Source organism: Melanotaenia boesemani, chromosome 16 (genome assembly GCF_017639745.1).
Source record: "Melanotaenia boesemani isolate fMelBoe1 chromosome 16, fMelBoe1.pri, whole genome shotgun sequence".
Taxonomy (NCBI): domain Eukaryota; kingdom Metazoa; phylum Chordata; class Actinopteri; order Atheriniformes; family Melanotaeniidae; genus Melanotaenia; species Melanotaenia boesemani.
The window spans coordinates 34,551,123-34,573,495 of NC_055697.1; the positions used below are offsets into that span (position 1 = coordinate 34,551,123).

Sequence of the window (22,373 nt, forward strand, 5' to 3'; positions counted from 1 at the left end):
CACCACCTCCCCAGCACCACCTTCCCTCAACACCACCTCCCCTCAACACCACCTTCCCCAGCACCACCTCCCCTCAGCACCACCTCCCCTCAACACGACCTCCCCAGCACCACCTTCCCTCAACACCACCCCCCTCAACACCACCTCCCCCAGCACCACCTCCCCTCAACACCACCTCCCTAGCACCACCCCCCCTTAACACCACTTCTCCTTGCCACCGCCTCCTCCACCACCTCCCCCACCCCGTCGCTGTTTGTCATCATGAAGAGGTCGGTCTGACAGCCGGCTGTAGGCAGCTCGTCCTGCGTGGGAGTCTTAATGCTGCTCTGGATGCTGCAGGTTACAGTTGCCATGGTGAACAATTCATAGTTAAAATGGAAAGTTGTCAGGGCTGCTAAAAATACTGAGGATGGAGATCCATCTGCCTCTATCAGGCAGGAAAGTGCAAACCGGTGCACATTCAGGAGATTCGGTCCATCCCAGCTGCAGATGTCCGCCAGCTGATCCGTCCTTGCTTACAGTGAGATATAAGTGTCCACCTTATAGACTGTAGACAGCATGCTGTAGTCTCTTCGTTATCGACCGGCTGGGCTTGGTGACGCGTTACTGGGACCAGTTAACTGCGTGTCTCTGGAAGCCAGAGAGGATTAATGCATACACAGAGAGAAAATGCTAATTCCACACACAAAAGTATTTTTTATTTAGTGTAGTTTGTTTTTTAATCAGTGCTGAGCAACAAATAAAATGTTTTTTTCACGATTAAAATTAAATGATAATGTAAAATTGGTTTATTAGAAACTTTTATAAAAGTTCCTTCATATGAATAAAAGTTCAAAAACTTTTGTTTAAAAAGATATTTTTGTAAAAAAATAAGCTGATTTTTAATATTAAATTTAGTTTAATTTTTTCCACGGATTCAGTTTGGTTCTGATGGAGAAAACAATTCACTGTGTTTTATGTTTTCTCTTTGTGTTCTTTAAACTAAAGATAAAAAAGTTCAGACGGGTTCAGACTTCCCTGATGAACAGGAAGAAATTAAATCTAAAAAGAAATAAATTCTTTTTACACTTTTGTTATTTATAGAAAAAAAATCTCCAAATAAATTTATTACATTTCTGTTAATCAATCAGTGATCAATGAACTCGTAAATATAACAAAGGTTTTCTCTTGACCCAGCAGTTCTGTAGCACTTAGTGTTGGTCTGGGTCTGGTTCTGGGTGTGGTTTTGGGTTTAGGTTTGGGTCTGTTTCTGGTACTACTTATGGGTCTAACTCTGGGTGTAGTTATAGTTATGGGTCTATGTTTGGGTCGAGTTCTGGTTCTAGTTGTGGTTCTGGGCCTAAGCCTGGACTTGGGTTTGGATCTGAGTCTAGTTTTTCTTTTCGCTGAAGCTCCAGTTGAGTTTTTGTGAATGCTGTCGATTTGTTTTCATGGGTGACCTCATACACAATGGATGCCGGGCCAGGTCAGATGCCGGGTCGTTTTTGTTCTGACAAATGAGAAGCACTGCTGCTGTTGACCCCTCCCATATCCCTAGCAACGATGGAGCTTATTACGTCACAGGCTGTGTTTGTAGCCTAGCAACGATAGAGCTTATTACGTCACAGGCTGTGTTTGTAGCCTAGCAGCGATGGAGCTTATTACGTCACAGGCTGTGTTTGTAGCCTAGCAGCGATGGAGCTTATTACGTCACAGGCTGTGTTTGTAGCCTAGCAGCGATGGAGCTTATTACGTCACAGGCTGTGTTTGTAGCCTAGCAGCGATGGAGCTTATTACGTCACAGGCTGTGTTTGTAGCCTAGCAACGATGGAGCTTATTACGTCACAGGCTGTGTTTGTAGCCTAGCAACGATGGAGCTTATTACGTCACAGGCTGTGTTTGTAGCCTAGCAACGATGGAGCTTATTACGTCACAGGCTGTGTTTGTAGCCTAGCAGCAATGGAGCTTATTACGTCACAGGCTGTGTTTGTAGCCTAGCAACGATGGAGCTTATTACGTCACAGGCTGTGTTTGTAGCCTAGCAGCAATGGAGCTTATTACGTCACAGGCTGTGTTTGTAGCCTAGCAACGATGGATTAATTCAATCATTTTTACCAATTAAAACAATTTATTTAAATTGGTTTAACAATTTTCTTTTTACAGTGCAATGAAACCAGAATAATTAAAAAAAACCCTCACATTTTATGTTTAAATCTGTTTCATCTTCAGTGTAGAGCTGTCAGCTGTTAAACTGAAAGTCTGATGTCATGTAGAGCTGCTCTCTGATTGGCTGATACCTCTGACCTCCATCCCATCCCTCTCTCTGCAGTCCACTCTGTATTCTGGCTTCTCCCACTGACGTTTAACTCACCCAATGAGATTATTGCTTGTCTAAGGAGAGTCTGCAGAGCAGCAACCGTTGCTGTGCACACACACGTTCACACTAATGTTCTGTGTGCATGCATGTGCATACTGCCACCCACTTACAGCCCAACAACCAGTCAGGATGGAGCTGCTCATGTTGCTACGCTAAAAATACGCCACCACCAGGACCCTGACGGCGTGGGAGCATTTCCAAAGAGAAGCCGACACAATGTGCTCTCATGTAGAAAGAATAGAGCCCACACACACATGCACACCAGCTGGGTCACAACACACACACCGGAGACTGGGACCATGGAGCTATATAATGGCAGATAAATGCTTTGATCCAGAAAGTTTGTGGAATAAAAAATGGTGCTGTGAATGAAATCTGAGATCTTTAATCCTGAAAGAGGAAGAGCAGAAAGTAGTTGAAAGCTGTTCTGAAACGGAGCTGGAACAAGTTTAAATGATCACCTCTGTCCTGAAACCACTTTCATCTGCAGTGGAGGTGGTCGATGTCTCCATCTCTGCAGCATCACCATCATCCAGCAGGTTGTCAGCAGGTCCTCCAGAGAAAAAAGATGCTTGACTTGTTTTAAGCAAATGTTAAAATGCATCCAGCTGTTCTACCTCGCCTCCTTTAGGAAGATCAGACCATAGTCTGGTTCTTCTCACCTCCACCTACAAGCCCATTGTTCAGTCTAATGAAACTGAAGCTGCTCTGAGAACTGCTTTGAGGACACAGACTGGAACGTCCTCTGTGGACCACATGGAGACATTGATGCCGTGACAGAGTGTGAGACAGATTATACCAAATGTGTGGACAGTGACACCAGCGACCCTGCTGCTAAACATCAGAAAGAAAACCTTCAGGGATGGATAGAGGGAGTTACTGAAGACAACACAGCTTAAAACAAAGATGAAGAAGAGGGAGGACTAGAGGAAGCAGGTAGAAAGCAACTCCAGCAGAACAAGGTGGTCAGGAATGAAAAAGAGTTAAAGGGGATCGAACTGATGGAGGTCTGGACAGAGCTGATGAGCTGAACATGTTCTTCAATAGGTTCACCTCCTGACTCCAGCCCAACAGGCCACACCCCCTCCGAGAGCCCGCAGCCTTCCTGTCCCACCTCCACTCTGCCACACTGCAGCTCAGTCATGGACCTAAACATCCTCATCTCCCTCCACATCAGGACCTACTGAGACGTCCTCTGCCTCCACCTCTAGCCCGTCAGTCTCCTGCAGTCATGTGAAGAAACAACTGGAAAAACCAGAACAAGGCTGCAGGTCCAGATAGTTTCAGCTCCAGGGTTCTGAAAACCTGCTCAGAACAACTATGGTGGATTCGTCAGCACCTTTTCACCTAAAAAACCCCAACCATCTGAGCCAGATGGCTACAGTTCTCCTAACATCTCTCATCATGAGTCCTGCAGAGGCTGTTATTGGCTCACCTCAATAAGCAAGTCAGCACCTTTCAGACCAGTTTGTGAGACTAGAAGCTTGTGTGTCTGAGGTGTGGTCAGCAGATCTGGAGCACCACACAGGACTGGACTCTCACCATTTCACTTCACACTATACACCTCAGATTTCCAGTACAACTCCGAGTCCTGTCAGAAATGCTCTGATTTCTCTGCAGCTTTGAGGAGTATCAGAGATGGACGAGAAGCTGAGTACGGAGAACTGGTCAGTGAGAAACACTCACCTCATCTAGAACACAAACTAGAGGATTGTTGACTTCAGGAGGAACAGAGTAAACAAAACATGCTGGGAGAAAAGGTGGAGGTGATAAAGGAATACCAGTACACATTTTTCTTTTTTTTGAAAAAACTTTCAAACTTTTTTTTGCAAGAAAAAGTCCATTGTAGCAGGATCAAGTCCATCGTAGAAGGGACAAGTCCATTGTAGCAGGATCAAGTCCATCGTAGAAGGGACAAGTCCATCGTAAAAGGGACAAGTTCATCGTAGAAGGGACAAGTCCATCGTAGCAAGAACAAGTCAATCGTAGAAGAAATAAGTCCATCGTTGGAAGAACAAGTCCATCGTTGGAAGAACAAGTCCATCGTTGGAAGAACAAGTCCATCGTAGCAAGAACAAGTCCATCGTAGCAAGAACAAGTCCATCGTAGCAAGAACAAGTCCATCATAGAAGGAACAAGTCCATCGTAGAAGGGACAAGTCCATCGTAGAAGGGACAAGTCCATCGTAAAAGGGACAAGTTCATCGTAGAAGGAACAAGTCCATCGTAGCAAGAAAAAGTCCATTGTAGCAAGAACAAGTCCATCGTAGAAGGAACAAGTCCACTGTAGCAAGAACAAGTCCACTGTAGCAAGAACAAGTCCACTGTAGCAAGAACAAGTCCATCGTAGAAGGAACAAGTCCACTGTAGCAAGAACAAGTCCACTGTAGCAAGAACAAGTCCACTGTAGCAAGAACAAGTCCACTGTAGCAAGAACAAGTCCACTGTAGCAAGAACAAGTCCATCGTAGCAAGAAAAAGTCCATTGTAGCAAGATATATATATATATATATATATATATATATATATATATATATATATATATATATATATATATATATATATATATATATATATATATATATATATATATATATATATATATATATACAGTACAGACCAAAAGTTTGGACACACCTTCTCATTCAAAGAGTTTTCTTTATTTTCATGACTATGAACATTGTAGATTCACACTGAAGGCATCCAAACTATGAATTAACACATGTGGAAGTATAGTACATAACCAAAAAGTGTGAAACAACTGAAAATGTGTCATATTCTAGGTTCTTTAAGACATGTGAGTGGGTCCTGCCCCAAGTGGAGGAGTTCACATATCTCAGGGTCTTGTTCACGAGTGAAGGAAGGATGGAGCGGGAGATCGACAGGCGGATCGGTGCGGCGTCTGCAGTGATGCGGACTCTGCATCGGTCTGTCGTGGTGAAGAAGGAGCTGAGCCAAAAGGCAAAGCTCTCGATTTACCGGTCGATCTACGTTCCTACCCTCACCTATGGTCATGAGCTGTGGGTGGTGACTGAAAGAACAAGATCGCGAATACAAGCGGCCGAAATGAGTTTCCTCCGCAGGGTGGCCGGGCTCTCCCTTAGAGATAGGGTGAGAAGCTCGGTGATCCGGGAGGGGCTCAGAGTAGAGTCGCTGCTCCTCCACATCGAGAGGAGCCAGATGAGGTGGCTCGGGCATCTTGTTAGAATGCCTCCTGGACGCCTACCTGGTGAGGTGTTCCGGGCACGTCCCACCGGAAAGAGGCCCCGGGGCAGACCCAGGACACACTGGACGGACTACATCTTTCGGCTGGCCTGGGAACGCCTCGGGATCCCTCCGGATGAGCTGGTGAATGTGGCCGGGGAGAGGGAAGTCTGGGTTTCCCTGCTTAGGTAGCTGCCCCCGCAACCCGACTCCAGATAAGAAAATGGATGGATGGATGGATGGATATATAAAATATGTATACACACACACATAAAGAAAAAATTAATGTAATACTACCATGTCTTTTTGGTAGTTCTGCATTTTTTCTTCCCTTCCTTTCTCTCTCATCTTCTCAGTTCTGTGGGTTTTTTTTTTTGTCTTCTTTCCACTCTTTCTTGGGGGGGTCATTAACTGATACAGGGGTTTAAACCTATAGAGCCTTCTTTCCCTTCTTTTTCCCCCATTTCTCCATCTAACTGGCAACGTCCTTCCCCCTTTCTTCTCTCGCTCTCTCTCCAGGGTTCTAGAGAGCAACCTGGATTAGAGGCTTCTCCTTGTGGAAGAGGCTCAGGTCAGAAGTGAAGAGCTCTGTGTCCTCCTCCTGCTCCTCCAGCCATTATTCATCTCTTCCAAGAAGTGCTCCTTTTGTCCTCCACTCATCCGGATCCCCAGCTTCCCCAGCATCTCTGCAGCCCCAGGCAGTGTCTGAAAGGTCTCGTCTCCGGTCTGCAGACATCTTCGTCATGCTGGATTCAGGCGTTTTGCTTGTACATCCTTCTTCTTGAGTTGTCTGACGATGTCTGGTACTTTCATTCGTCTTTTCTTTAGATCTGGAGAATAATCACAATGAAAGAAGATTCGTTTGCCTTGAAGCAATACTTCTGTTAGACTCCATGCTTGTTTTATGATCACATCTTTTGTTGAGGCATCTAAGAATCTCACTATTGTGGATCGGGGCCCTGGAGGAGCAGAGGGGGCCCTAGAGAGAAGGATGTGCTCTCTCTATTTTAATATCTACATCTGGTGGGAGCTTGAGCATCTCTCACAAATCTGACCATTTCTCCTTTTGGCTGTCTTCGGATTTCACATTTTGCTGCCAGTTCAACACCACGATGGAGGAGTTGCACTATCGACCTCTGGTGGAGGATGAGAGCATAGTCTTTCCTCATTTCCACCATTCTTTCTTCATGTTTTTCTAACTTGCCTTTCCTCACCTTTCTCAGTTTCTCCATTATATCTCTTTCTTGTTGGTCTCTGGCACTGCTCATGCTAGTGTCAGCCTTCGTTGCAGCCCGGTCCAACGTCTTTCTGCCTTGTAGTTGAGCTCGTCGTGGGAACTGTAGTACAACTGAATTGCTATTTTGGCACTTTATTGTAGTTTTCGTCCGGCAGAGGAAAAGCTGAAAGTTACGGCCATGTCTGTGACGTCACTGAAAAAGTCCCACATTTTCATTTTTATTTCTTAATTCGTCTCTTTATGTATATACCCGAACAAATGTTCTTTATTTATAATCTTTGGAGACTCTGTTCTCTGCAGGAGCTAGAACAGGATGGTCATGTCAGACGTGGACATGCTGATGAAGACCTGAAAGCTGCTGAGTCATGACTCTGTTTGCTGATTCGTCCTGGATGGATCAGACTCCCTGAGGGCCAGCGAATGCATCAGCTGCAGCTATAACAGCAGTGATGCCTGCAGCCGTCTCATATTAAAACAGCAAAGTCCAAACGACAAAAACCCGAAGTATTTTCTCTCCACAGATTATAATATATGTGTGTGTATATATATATATATATATATATATGTATATATGTATATGTGTGTATGTATGTATGTGTATATATATATATATATATATATATATATATATATATACAGTGTGTGCAGAATTATTAGGCAAATGAGTATTTTAATCACATCATCCTCTTTATGCATGTTGTTCTACTCCAACCGGCACAGGCTTGAAAGCCTACTACCAATTAAGCATATCAGGTGATGTGCATCTCTGTAATGAGAAGGGGTGTGGTCTAATGACATCAACACCCTATATCAGGTGTGCATAATTATTAGGCAACTTCCATTCCTTTGGCAAAATGGGTCAGAAGAGAGATTTGACGGACTCTGAAAAGTCAAAAATAGTGAGATGTCTTGCAGAGGGATGCAGCACTCTTAAAATTGCCAAGCTTTTGAGGCGTGATCATCGAACAATCAAGCGTTTCATTCAAAATAGTCAACAGGGTCGCAAGAAGCGTGTTGACTCTAGGGGACTCTGGCAGGGACTTCGTGCCATCACAGACTATAAAGCAACACACACACACATCCGGTGAGTGCCGACGCTTCTCTGGCTAACGAACTGAATATCTTCTTCGCACGCTTCGAGTCGGGAGTCCGACTACCCGTTGCGCTCCCAGCTGGAGAGGAGGAGACATTCACCCTGACGGAACGTGATGTGAGGAAGGTGTTTAAAAGTGTAAACGCCAGGAAAGCGGCCGGACCAGACGGCATCAGAGGACGTGTCCTCAAAGCCTGTGCTGATCAGCTGGCGCCTCTGTTTACACAGATATTCGACCTCTCCCTGAAACTGTGTGTGATCCCCACCTGCTTTAAAAAGTTTGTGATAGTCCCGGTCCCTAAGAAACCAAACCCCAGCAGTCCCACTGACTACAGGCCCATAGCCCTCACACCTGTGGTGATGAAATGTTTTGAGTGCCTGATAAAAAATTTCATCACCTCCACACTGCCCTCCACCCTGGACCCACTACAGTTTGCTTACAGGCCAAACAGATCCATGGACGACGCCATAGCCCTCCTCCTCCACAAGACCCTCTCCCATGTGGACACAGGTAAGGGGAACTATGTGAGAGTGCTGTTTGTTGATTACAGCTCAGCATTTAATACCATAGTCCCCTCCAGACTAGTGTCAAAGCTGTATGACCTAAGAGTGAATCCTTCACTATGCAGGTGGGTCCACAGCTTCCTGACCGGACGACCACAGGTGGTTAGGCTGGGACACCACTCCTCATCTCCCCTCACCCTCAACACAGGATCCCCCCAGGGCTGTGTGCTCAGCCCCCTGCTGTACTCACTATACACTCATGATTGTGAGGCCACTTCAGACTCAAATGTCATCATAAAGTTTGCTGACGACACAGCCGTTGTAGGACTGATCTCCCACAACGACGAGACTGCCTACAGGAGGGAGGTCTCCCACCTGGAGGTCTGGTGCCAGGAAAACCATCTCCTGTTAAATGTCAGCAAAACAAAAGAGCTGATAGTGGACTTCAGGAAACAGCAGAGGAGCCTCCATCCACTCCTCATCAGTGGCTCTGAGGTGGAACGTGTGGACACTTTCAGGTACCTGGGAGTGACCATATCACAAGACCTGACCTGGACTCAGCACATCACAACAACTGTGAAGAAGGCCAGACAGCGTCTGTAGCTCCTCAGACGACTGACAGACTTTAAGCTCCCTCTCAGGGTGCTCAAGAACTTTTACACCTGCACCATTGAGAGCATCCTGTGTGGGAGCATCACCACGTGGATGGGGAACTGCACAAAGTAGGACCTCTTGGCCCTAAAAAGGGTGGTCCGAGCAGCTGAGCGGACCACCAGAACAACTCTCTCCAACCTGCAGGACATTTATGTGGAACGTTGCAGGTTAAGGGCTAAGAGGATCCTCAGACAGCCCAGCCACCCCGCACACTCTCTCTTCTCTCCACTGCCATCAGGCCGGCGCTTCCGCTGCCTGAGGACTAAGACTGAGAGGCTGAAGAAGAGTTTCTTCCCCCTGGCTGTCCGCTTGCTCAACTCTGAGCACTGAACACAACAAAAGTCACTTCTCACTCCTATTTGCACACGTAAATATGTATGTAAATATACATAAGTATGCTGCTATTCTTTTATCTTATTTAAAAGAAAAAAGATTTATCTTTTTTATTCTATTCTATTTTTATTCTATTTTATAAATATTTAGCTTATTCTTTCTATTCTTAAAGGATGCAGGTACAGAATACACATTTCACTGTACAATTGTACTATGTATAACTGTGCATGTGACAAATAAACCTCTTTGACTTGACTTGACTTGAAAAAACAAGGCGCAAAATAACTGCCCATGAACTGAGGAAAATCAAGCGTGAAGCTGCCAAGATGCCATTGGCCACCAGTTTTGCCATATTTCAGAGCTGCAACATCACTGGAGTGCCAAGAAGGACAAGGTGTGCAATACTCAGGGACATGGCCAAGGTAAAGAAGGCTGAAAAACGACCACCACTGAACAAGACACACAAGATAAAACGTCAAGACTGGGCCAAGAATTATCATAAGACTGATTTTTCTAAGGGTTTATGGACTGATGAAATGAGAGTGAGTCTTGATGGGCCAGATGGATGGGCCCGTGGCTGGATCAGTACAGGGCAGAGAGCTCCACTCCGACTCAGACCTCAGCAAGGTGGAGGTGGGATACTGGTATGGGCTGGTACCATCAAAGATGAGCTTGTGGGACCTTTTCGGGTTGAGGATGGAGTCAAGCTCAACTCCCAGTCCTACTGCCAGTTTCTGGAAGACACCTTCTTCAAGCAGTGGTACAGGAAGAAGTCAGCATCGTTCAAGAAAAACATGATTTTCATGCAGGACAATGCTCCATCACACGCATCCAAGTACTCCACTGCGTGGCTGGCCAGAAAAGGTCTAAAAGTAGAAAAACTAATGACATGGCCTCCTTGTTCATCTGATTTTAACCCCATAGAGAACCTGTGGTCCCTCATCAAATGTGAGATCTACTGGGAGGGAAAACAGTACACCTCTCTGAACAGGGTCTGGGAGGCTGTGGTTACTGCTGCACACAGTGTTGATCGTGAACAGATCAAGACACTGGCAGAATCTATGGATGGCAGGCTTTTGAGTGTCCTCGCAAAGAAAGGTGGTTATATTGGTCACTGATTTGTTTTTGTTTGGTTTTTGAGTGCCAGAAATGTATATTTGTAAATTTTGAGTTGTTATATTGGTTTCCCTGGTGAAAATAAATAAGTAAAATGGGTATATATTTGGTTTTTGTTAAGTTGCCTAATAATTATGCACAGTAATAGTCACCTGCACACACAGATATCCTCCTAAGATACTAAAACTAAAAAAGCCCCACTCCAACTTCCAAAAATATTCAGCTTTGATATTTATGAGTCTTTTGTGTTCATTGCGAACATAGTTGTTGTTCTATAATAAAAATTAATCCTCAAAAATACAACTTGCCTAATAATTCTGCACACCCTATATATATATATATATATGTATATGTATATGTATATGTATATGTATATATATATATATATATATATATATATATATATATATATATATATATATATACTATAAAATTGGACTTAAATCAGATTTCTGTTCTGTCAGAATCGATAGGGTCTGTCTGGGCAGTCTGTTGTAGTAACTAGTTGTGACCAGATGGAGGTGCTGTTGTTTCAGTTTACAGGTGAGTTCAGAGCATAAACAGACTAGCAGTCATGTTACTTCACCAGAGATGCAGAACCTCTTTATTGCAGAAAACTTCAGAAGGACAGCAAGCTTTTTTTTTTTTTTTACCCTGATTCAGAAATTAGACGTTATTTTCATTAAGTGCTTCACTGATGGATGTTTAACACACAGGATGGTAAGTATTGATCAAGAGACCAATGGCCTCTAAAATGGAAGTAAAATTCCAAAAATAAACCAAGCTGATGGTTTGAACTGAAATCAATAAAAGGAAAAAGCTTTTAGAGAAGTTGGCTTCAGATGAACTAATGCAACAATGAGAACCGTGTAATTAGCAGATACTGAGATTAAATCTGTAGTCAAAAACCCACTGGACTGCTCACGTTTCCCTTTCTGGTTTTTAGTTGATGTTTTCAGTTTAGTTCTTGTCCTGATCCTCTGATCTGCTCCTATATTGTTTCCGCAGGCACCACAACTTCAGCAAAATTCCTCCTCCTGCTCTAAATCTGAAAGGAATCTGAGTACATAGGGGCAGCATGAACCTAGGACAGGGTCAGACCGGTGTGGGAGGACTTCTCCTAATTTGTCTTTTTGTTTAAATCTCTGCAGGTTTTATTCTGTTTGTGGGCCACCTGTCCAAGCCGGCCTGAGAATCTGTGACGGTCCTCGTTGATACCTGGATCAGGTAACAGGTGGAAGGATACCAACATAGCAGAAGCAGTGGCGCCAGAGTCGTGGCGAGGTGAAGATGACGTCGGTGGCGGCGGAATACGACCACATGGAGATCCAACAGCAGTACAGCGACGGTGGCGTCAACAACCGCTGGGACGCCGACGACTGGGACAACGAGAACAGCTCGGCTCGCCTGTTCGAGCGCTCGCGGATCAAAGCCCTGGCAGGTACGATGAGGGCGTGGCCTGAAAGCTGGTCTGTGATAGCTTGTCTTGGTTCCAAGGCTGGGGTTGGACAGTGTGTGGTTTTCCAGGTCCTAGATTGTATCGGTGTGGCATTTTCAGGCTGTTTCAGGTTTAATGGCAGCTGAGGGGGCTCAGGATCACCTGATTCAGCCAATTGAAGGAAGTCCTGGATTATTAGAACCACTGAAGACCTTCAGAGGCAAGACTGTCCATGATGCTGCTTTCATCTGATCCTGGATCAGCCAGGTTGATCCTGGATAGTTTGCAAGTCAGATTCAGCTGATTCTTCTTCATTCTGCACATCTTTGACATTTTGTCCAAACACAGGAACTTTAATGCAACTTTGGCCAATCAAAATGCTCCTCCACAACACTCGATACATTCGTCATCACCTCTAGTACTTGTTTCTGATTCAGATCGTTGTGAGTTCTCAATGCAGGTAGAGGCGAACAGTAACATTGTGGTGGAAGAGGAACGAAAGTCTGAAGGACTGAAGTTCTGAGATGAAGAACAGACCAGAGGAGTCATCATGGTGGATCCACATCTGATGAGGATGATCAAAGAAGAAGAAAAGTTCTTTTTCTGCTCGATGCTTGAACAGACATCTAAAATGCTGTCCGAGCCAAAGCTAACAGGAAGTCAGAGGAAGGAGGCAGAACTGGGTCCTGGTTTTCAGGTCCAGTAATGAGTTTAGATGGTACCCGAGGACGATCATTTACAGTCGTCAAACATATTCTGAATATTCTGTAAATCAGCTGTTAGAAACCTGGATATCTCCATGAAAATGCTTCGTGTTGAACATGAGCAGGTGGAGTGTGAGCGTGTTGTTGGGTCAGTTTGTCTCTTGCTGCTGTTTTAAAACTGATGGTCGTCTCCTTCAGTGGTTCCCACTTCACTAAATTATTCACTGCAGTGTTAAATATGCAGAAGGCTCTGTGTGTTCGTGTGTGTGTGCACGTGTGTGTGTGCACATATGCGTTTGCATGTGTTCGAAGGTGTGGGCGGAGCTTGTTTCCTGCTGTTCAAAAAAAGGTTAAAAAAAAATCTTAAATACAAAAAATTCTGTGTCACATAAAATTCTCCTGATGTTCAGGAAAAGAAAGATAAAAAATAAAAGAATAAAAAAGATTAAGAGAAAGAAGATGGTGTAGTACACCAGTTTATACCAGTTAATACCGGCTCAGTGGATTTTATTTTATGTACGATCTGAATATGTGTGTTGAAAAAGGACAAATAACGTTTGAGGGGGACCGATTTCACCGCTGCACCACTAACCCTGCAGCAGCGCAGCTGTGGTGTTGGAGGTGTTTAGCTGTGAAAATGATGGAGGAAGTTCAGAAAGTGGAGCTGCAGCAGACGGAGGGCGTATCGATCAGAACTCCACCTGATGGAGTCGTCTCGTCCGCTGTCAGAGAAACCAACTCTGAAAACTGATGCTGAGACCTGAACATGTGTGTGTATGTGCCTCCATATGATATCCTCGGGAACACAAAACCAGCGGTCACCATGGAAACGCAGAGAGATCTGCTTACAGTGCAGCAGGAAACAGAAGCAGTGAAATCCTGCAGTAGAGCTCAGATGTTCCACCGGGTCTGAATCTTTGCTTTAATCTTTGCTTTGATCTTTTTATTTATTTGAGACAGTCCAGGTAAATGACATCAGAACATAAACATCATGATGTAAACATGTCGGATTATAGCAGAGGTGCTAATTTCTGGGAACTCACTTTGGTTAACAACCCCCCACCACCCTCCCAGTCCAATACCAGGACCAGACTGGAGCAGTTCAAGTCCAGCCCTGATACTGTACCAGTTCTACTGCTTCTACCTGAAGGGATGAACCAGAGTTGTGTCAACACATAACAGACAACTTGACAAAGAGCCGGTTTAAACTGGATCTTTAGGCTCTTTGTTACTAGCAGCCTGATTGAAATGGTCTCCATGGAAACATGGCTGTCCAGAAGCCATTCTCAAGCGCCACTTCTGCTCCCTTACATACATAAATAGTGACGTTCATTTCAGACGTTGTCATATGTTGCCTCCCTCTTACTTCCATGCGTCTTTCATGCTGCCATGGTAATGAAGTCAGTTCCTCCACTAGGGGTCAGTGCTGAGTTCTGTGTTCACTCCTGCAAGCGGACATCAGTTTCAGACGCTGGTTGGTGGCGGTGATGCGCTACTGTTACACACCTCTACATCGCTGAAACGGCGTGGAATCATCTGCACAGACAACGAAACAATAGGCAGAAACATCCAAAGAAGAGCTCTGGAAATATTCCTGGAAAGTCCTTCAAGGACCCTGCCGAAGTATTCCTGGAAAGTCCTTAAAGGACTCTGCAGAAATATTCCTGGAAAGTCCTTCAAGGATCCTGCAGAAATATTCCTGAAAAGTCCTTCAAGGACCCTGCAGAAATATTCCTGGAAAGTCCTTCAAGGACCTTGCAGAAATATTCCTGGAAAGTCCTTAAAGGACCCTGCAGAAATATTCCTGGAAAGTCCTTCAAGGACCCTGCAGAGATATTCCTGGAAAGTCCTTCAAGGACCCTGCAGAAATATTCCTGGAAAGTCCTTCAAGGACTCTGCAGAAATATTCCTGGAAAGTCCTTCAAGGACCCTGCAGAAATATTCCTGGAAAGTCCTTCAAGGACCCTGCAGAAATATTCCTGGAAAGTCCTTCAAGGACTCTGCAGAAATATTCCTGGAAAGTCCTTCAAGGACCCTGCAGAAATATTCCTGGAAAGTCCTTCAAGGATCCTGCAGAAATATTCCTGGAAAGTCTTTCAGGGACTCTGCAGAAATATTCCTGGAAAGTCCTTCAAGGATCCTGCAGAGATATTCCTGGAAAGTCCTTCAAGGACTCTGCAGAAATATTCCTGGAAAATCCTTCAAGGACCCTGCAGAAATATTCCTGCAGAAATATTCCATTAAAATCCTGTGTTGGAGCTTCTTGGAAAGAAAGGTGGATCTTTAAAGAAGACTCACTCAGTCTCTGCTATTACAGGTTCTCGTCATAAAATGAGAATATCATGAAAAAGTTGGTTTATTTCAGTAATTCTTCTCAAACAGTGAAACTTCTATGATGTCGACATTCATTCCTCGTGGCCTGACATATTTCAAATGTTTATTTCTTTATTTCTTTGTGTCTTTGTCACGTTAAGTTTGTACCCTGAATACTGTCCATATTCCTCCACTAAGTCCGTTAACCGAGGAAAACCCCCATCTGGCTGTCCTATGAATGCTATCACGTCATCTGCAAATAGACCCAGTTTGTGCTCCGTACCTCCCGCCTCCACCCCTTAATGTTCTGGTTCTGCATAGTTGTTTGGGCCAGCGCTTCGATGAAGATATTAAAGAATGTTGGAGATGAACAACATCCCTGTCTTGTTGACCTCTCCAGGTCAATTCGACCCGTCAGGTTCCCCTTCACCTTCACTCTTGCTGTCGGCTCTTCATACAGTGATTGAATACTTTTGACAGAGTCCTGATTAAAACCAAACTTTTTCAGGACTTTATACAGATATGTCCACCTCATGCTATCAAATGCCTTTTCGGCATCCATACTCACTCGCTATCTTTCCTCTTTCTGGCCTCCTCTACTACATGTCATGTTTTCCTTATGCCATCCTGTGCCTGCCTTCCCCATATGAAGCCAGTCTGGTCCTCCTCTATAATTTCCGGCATGAGTGTGTCAAATCTTTTGGAAACTATGGATGTATACATTTTATAATATACATTAGGTATTGATATTGGCCGGTAGCTGCTACACAGCTCCTTACCTTCCTTAGGGATTATAGAGATTATAGCTTCTTTCCACGACGGGGATTCTTCCTTCTCTCATTGTGTGCTTAAATGATGTCAGCATTAGTGGGCTTAATTTCTCGTTAAATACCTTATAAAATTCAGAAGGGAACCCGTTGCTACCTGGTATTTTGCTGTTTTTCATTCTGCTTGTTGTGTCTTTCACCTCTTTTTCTGTAATGTCTGAGTGTAACTTTCTGTCCTGGTGCTCCTGTTGACGGCAGATCCAGCTTTCCTGGAAATGCTGGAAATGCTTCGATTTTCTCTCTTGCTGGATCTGGTTGTGTGTTTAGCGCCTCATAGTACTCCTCAAATGCCCACTCTATCTCCTCTAGTTCACTTAATACTTCGTTATTTTGAAGGTTTCTAATTTTATGGATGGTGTTTAAAGCTTGTTGATTCCTGATCCTTCTGGCCAGCAGCTTGCTTCGGGTTCCTCTTCGTATTTTGTCTGCTTCACAAGCCTGGCTTTCTTTTCCACCTCTGTTAGTGATATCTTAGCAATCTCTTCTGATTTCCCTCATCTTTTTAAGTGTTTCTGGCTCTTTATTAATTTTGTGCTGTCTCTCAAGTTCCTTTAATTGTCCGTTGAATTCATGATATCGTTCCATTTTATTTTTCTTCACGGAGGCGGCTTGTGCTCTTAATTTCCCTCTAATCACTGCTTTCACTGCGTCCTAGAGAATGGTGGATCCACTTCCATCATTTTCTTCTCTGGATCTGATTATATCTTTTTTTTATTTCCTCCACTACTTTTTTGTTAGTCAGTAACCCCATGTTTAGTTCCTCTTCCTACTAGTCAGGTTTACTGTCAGATATATCGCGCTGTGGTCTAACAGGTCTGTTACACCGATCCTACCCTGCACATGTCCTTTTGTTCAAGTAGTGCTCAGTTCTAGAGTAGGTTGAATGTGGGTGAAAAAATGTGTATAGTCCCTATCTAATGTATGCATGTCCCTCCAATTATCTGTGATCCCTTGTTCTTTTAGTTAATACTTCAGGTATCTTGAGATATGTGTCCTAGTCCTCCTTGTATTTGTGGTATCCAGGTCATAGTTTAATATCACATTAAAATCCCCCACAGATCAATATTCCCTCCATTTCCATCGCTATGATATCAAATAAAGTTTAAAAATTTTTTCTCACTGTCTGGTGATGCATAAACATTCATTAATGTGACCGTTTGTCCCTCCATTTTCCCTTTGACCACCACATATCTTCCCTCTTTGTCATATATTTCTTTGATTCTTTCAAATTTGAGCGAGTTCCTTATCAGCATCGCCTCCTACAGCTGAAATGAACGACAGAACGTGTTTGTGTAACCGTACGTTTCAGTTCTTCTTGTTCTTGGACGGCATGTTTTTCTTGCATGAAAATAACCAGCATCTCCTCTTTTCTAAATTCTTTTGACCAGATTGTTCATTCCACTGACATTTAATGACACCTTTTAATTCCCCTCTGTTGCATCACATTTTCCTTCTGTGCTTCTTTCACTTTCTCCCGTGTCACAAAATAAAGCAAAACCTCAGAAATGGCTGAGCTAAACAAACAAAAACAAACCAAACCTGGTCTTCCAGGCATTCGGGGTTTCGAACTTAACCTGCTACCCTGTTGGTGGGCGGGGGGTAAATCCCCTACTAGTGGTGGAGATCTCCTTGTTAGGTGCTTTCCAAGCTCATTATACGGGTCCAGCATTTTAATAGATGTCCAGGGCTCCCGGTCGAAGCCTTCCTCACACCATCTTTCAGTTTACAACCCTTGTTCTTAATATATGTTCCACGTGTGAAATAAGGTACCCCTTCCCCCTCATTTCCTAAAACCAACTGGAGTTCTGAGCAAAACAAGTTCACATTTGTTATAATATTCAACTTTTAAGCGTCTGTTTAACGATGTAATGGAATCTTTTAAGCATTTGTCTTACTCTCCCACTGGGTGTTCAAGGTCCCTCTACAAGCGTTCCATGTTCTAATTAAATACTATGCTTCCCCCTCGTTCGTTTCGGGTCATCTCGCCTTCATTTCCCGGCTCTGGACCAGGTAGGCGCTGCTTCCAGTCTCTGTATCAGTGTCGGCTCCTCGTCCCCGGGTCCGGTCCCGGCCATCCTCCCTGTGGTAGACCTGAGATCCTCCGGCCGGTGGGTCCGCAGTGTGTCCATCGGTGACTGGAACCGCATCCCGTTCTCTTTAAGGGTTTTATTAAGCCCCACATATTTCCAATGTTTGGCCACCACTTTGGCTGCATAGTCCTGATCGAAAGTCACTCTCCACCCGTCTCCTTTCACCTCTTTTTTCCAAGCCGTTCTCAGGACGGTCTCTTTGATCTCAAACCTCAGAAAGTTCACAATGATCGCTCTCGAGGGTTTATCTGCTCGTGGTTTCGGGGCTGAAGCCCTTTGTATCCCCAGTTTAACATCGACTGCCAGCCCGAACTCTGTGTGAATAAGTTTATATACATATTCCTGGACAGAGTCTTCCTCTATTCCCTCCTTAAGCCCCCAAAACGGATATTTTTCCTTCTCGTTCTCCCTTCTGTCGGTCAGTTTCTCCTGTAGCTTTCTTTGTTGTTCCAGTGAAGTCCTAATAATATCGTGGACGTCTGTGCTCCACTCCTCTCTCTCCATCACGCGTTGTTCCAACATTTCTATGTCTTTCCTCTCCTATGTCTTCCTCCTGCATCTCTGTGTCCACGGTCTCAAACTTTTTAGTAGTTTCTTCTCTGTAGCTGTCCAGCCCTCATCTCATCGCTTCTCCTAGTTTGTCCATGAACTCTTTCAGTTGTCCCATATCTTTGTGTGCTCCTGTCCAAATGTCCTCAGTTTGTTTGCCAGTTTTGTCCAGCTTGGCATCCATGTTGTTCTGGCCCGTTTCTATTTTAGCCACTTTAGCTTGTAGCTCTTTCACCCAGCCAGGCTGGTCTCCGCTAGCTAGCTCTTCGTTAGCCTCGCTGGCAGACTGCATCTTTCCTGGCATTCCAGACTTTGTTTTTCTTTCTTTTCCCTTTGTAATTAGAATTTATCCATGTTAAGTATTTGCCTGTCTGTGAGTAATATCTGTAGGGTTGTCCTTTGTTTTTAAGCTTATTCAACCGGGAGCTCCTCGTTTTAGCTGCCGATCGCCTCATTTACAAACCGGAAGTCCAGAAGATTTTTTTATCTGTTTTGTTTTCTTATATATAAGCTGAAGACTTTAAATTCCAAGACAGAATAAATATAAACCCTCAAAGTAATTTGGAGGATTTGAGGGGATTCTGGGATATTTGGAGTTTTTGGTGGATCCAGAAGGATTCAGGGGGATGTGGTGGATCTGTCTTCCTGTTATAAGAAGTGAAAACCTCGGCTGGTCGTCTCTCGTAGCGGGCAGGAAGCTGCGTTCATCACCTCATGGGTCGGGCTGTTTTTGGCTCCAACATGGCTGCCCTGCAGATGCTCCGACCTCATAGGAATGTGCTTGTGTGGTCAGGAGGGTGAGGTGGCGTTTCAGTGTGAAATTCACCATGATGGCGACACATGTTTGAACCCTAAACGCAGCACCAGCTCTGGACTGGAACGGTAGCAGATGCTTGTGCAGATAACGGCATCGGGACAACAGAAAAGCAGATTCAGATCTCAGAGTTTCAGGAAGTCTGCCCTCCCCCCGAGGCGTTCTCTGTGAGCAGTGATGGTGGTCGGGCTCCATGAATGCTGCATTTGGCTCGACGGTGGAGCCGCCCTGAGGGGGCGAACCACGAGGAAGCCGGATGACGGCGGGGAAGGCAGCGTGACGCTGAGCGCTCTCATGACCAGATTATGGACATAAAGAGGTTTCTGTCAGTTCCAGAAACGTTTGGTCCATCTGGTGTCTGTTTGCCGGGATGTGACCTCTGACCTCTGGCTGCACGTGGTGGCCGAAGCTGTTTCCAGTTTGGGTTTAACCAATCGGGGCATCCCGAGTGGATGGTCCTGACTTCAGACGTATACTTGAGCCTTGATGAGAACCTGTTTGCTGGAGAAGAAGGTTTTCCTGGTTCCTGGTCTCTGTGGGAAAGATCATGCTGGTGTTCAGCATGAACAGGAAGGCTAAAATAAATCACAGAAAAACAAAAATGTCCAAAACATCACAATAATATATAAAGTCCACGATACATGAAACCCGTTACAGGTTCTGTTGCTAGTTGCATAGATCGCCTGCTGTTTGGAGGTTTGAGGACACACATATTAAACCAGCTGTAATCCAGATTATTATGAGCCAACCGAAAATTCATCAAACTTTAACATTTGATCTTTCAGTTGAGTTCAGATAAAAACAAATCAAACCAAAATAAAATAAAAGAACCTGCTTCAAGCTGAGTTCAGAGGTTTTCTGAAATTCGAGAGAAAATAGGAACTAAAAAGATTCTTCTAGTGTAAACACGTTTAAAACAAATTAGTTTTATAATTAGGAGAATATTTCCTTCTGAAACCCGTCTGGTCAGACGTCAGCTGTTTGTTGTTTACATGGACGATAAGGTTCAATGATGGCGACGTGAACCTGAACCTCCACCTCCACAGAACCTCCACCAAACCTTAACCAGACCTTGACCTCCACCAAACCTCCACTGAACCTCCACCTCCACTAAAGCCCCCTCTGGACCTGATGGAGAATGTTTACATAATCCATTTTTATTTCTTCTTCCAGGAAGAAACGTGGCCAGAAAAACGTCCTGAATGATGGTGATCGGGGATTTAACGTCTGGTGGAACCAAATGGAAGAAAACCAGCAGCAGAACTCAGGACCATGTTAAATAGTGAAAGTTAGAACAACCCCCCATCCCTCATATTGACACATATCCTGTGTTTCTGGAGTCAGGTGACTTTTCAGTTAATAATTAAAGATGGCTGAACTGGACGCTCGTGTCCTCACATGATCCGATCTGAGTCGCTGGCTTTAAGGAAGTTTTACTTTAACAGAGACCTTTCCTCTGGCTGTATCAGTAAATGACCGGCCGAGCCCATCTGAGGAATCTGTGTTTAACGATGGGTCAAAGTTTCTGAAGTTTACATCCTTGGGTGGAGCTCTGCAGGAGGAATCGTGCTGGATCGGGTGGGGTGACTTCTCTGCTGGCTCAGTTCAGCACCAGCTGCTTCTGAAGTTCTTAGAAATAAAGTTTCATTATTTCTTTTCCATCCACCTCATTAAAGCTGGAATTCTGCTTCCTGTTGAAAGCACGTTGCGACACGGAGGAATTTTCTGTTTTTGGGGTTGCTTCAGGGTCACATGAAGATTTGTTCCGTGTATTGTCTGTTATGACCTTTGACCTTTTGTCTCCTTGCCACCATCAGCTCAGTGAAGCAGGAAGTGAAGGTCTGAAATCTGTTTGGCGTCTCCACCTTTTTCCAAACTTGCAGATTTCTGTGTGTGTGTGTGTGTGTGTGTGTGTGTGTGTGTGTGTGTGTGTGTGTGTGTGTGTGTGTGTGTGTGAGATGACGGACGACCGGATCAAACAGGAAGTCCTGGCTGGTCTGAGACAGGAAGTCTATCTCCAATACAGACTCTAATATTAGAGCTGAGGTTGTCTCAGGATGTTTGGAAGTCTGAGAGCAATGACCTGCACACATGCACACACATGCACACACGTGCACACCATTGGCAGCATGAAGCAGCTGAACCGTCACGGATGTGATCACATGGAGCTGCTGAACATGTTTGATCAGCTTCCATTTCACACATTCATGATTTACACACTATTTATTGATCAGACTTTATCAAGTTTTCTGCAACATGACGGCAGAAGAATCCGAGAGAAAGCTTCACACGTGAACTAGGGAAGAGGTCCTGCAGGGGTGAGACGTTTCCCTCCTTCAACACACCTGACTAGGTTGATGGACCTTTGAGCAGAACTTGACATCAAGCTGTTGGACCCGTTGGTTTGAATCAGGTGTGTTGCAGCAGAAGCTGAATAGCACAGTGTTGTTGCCATGGAAACGCAAGTAGTAAAAGGAGTGTGTGAATGAGGTGATACCACCTGCTCAACCATCAGCTGTTGTCAGTCGGAGCTTGGAGTCCAGCCAGTGGGCAACAAGCTGTGGAACATCGATCTCAGCACGAATTTAACGTGATCGATTTTACGAAGCTGTTCTGGTGACATCAATAAAAATACAAGTCTTTCGTCTCAGATGACTAGCAAGTGGTAAAAAGATTTACCCGTGATGATCTGAGCTTTGTGACATGGTGCATTATCCTGCTGGAAGTAGCATCAGAAGATGCTCCACTGTGGTCATAAAGGGATGGACATGGTCAGCAACAATACTCAGGTAGGCTGTGCTGGTTAAACCAGGCCACGTTGGTACTAAGGGGCCCAAAGTGGGACAAGAAAATCTCCCCCCACCATTACACCAGCAGCAGCCTGAAGCGTTGATCCAAGGCAGGATGGATCCATGTTTTCATGATGTTTCCAGCAGATTCTGAGCCAAGCATCTGAATGTGGAGCTGAAATGGAGACTCATCAGACCAGCAACGTTTCTCCATCTTCTATTGTCCAGTGTTGGTGAGTGTGTGTGAATTGTAGCCTCAGTTTCCTGTTCTTAGCTGGCAAGAGGCACCCGGTGTGTCTTGTGCTGCATCCTGGTCCAGACAGCTGCTGCTCTGGATGTTTTTTCTTCTTCAGA

General features: G+C 44.6%; 1 protein-coding gene across 2 annotated transcripts in view; it reads left to right on the forward strand.

Moving 5' to 3' along the window:
* Window positions 1-22,373, forward strand: part of LOC121656050 (spectrin beta chain, non-erythrocytic 1) — a 180,194-nt gene that overhangs the window by 21,320 nt on the left and 136,501 nt on the right. Inside the window, exon 2 of one of the 2 annotated variants that reach the window (XM_042011042.1) lies at window positions 11,647-11,936. In XM_042011042.1, coding sequence (XP_041866976.1) covers window positions 11,786-11,936 — 151 coding nt within the window. In that variant the 5' untranslated portion in view covers window positions 11,647-11,785. Of the gene's footprint in view, window positions 1-11,603; window positions 11,937-22,373 lie in introns of those variants that run through there. The other variant, XM_042011041.1, reaches the window with a different exon arrangement.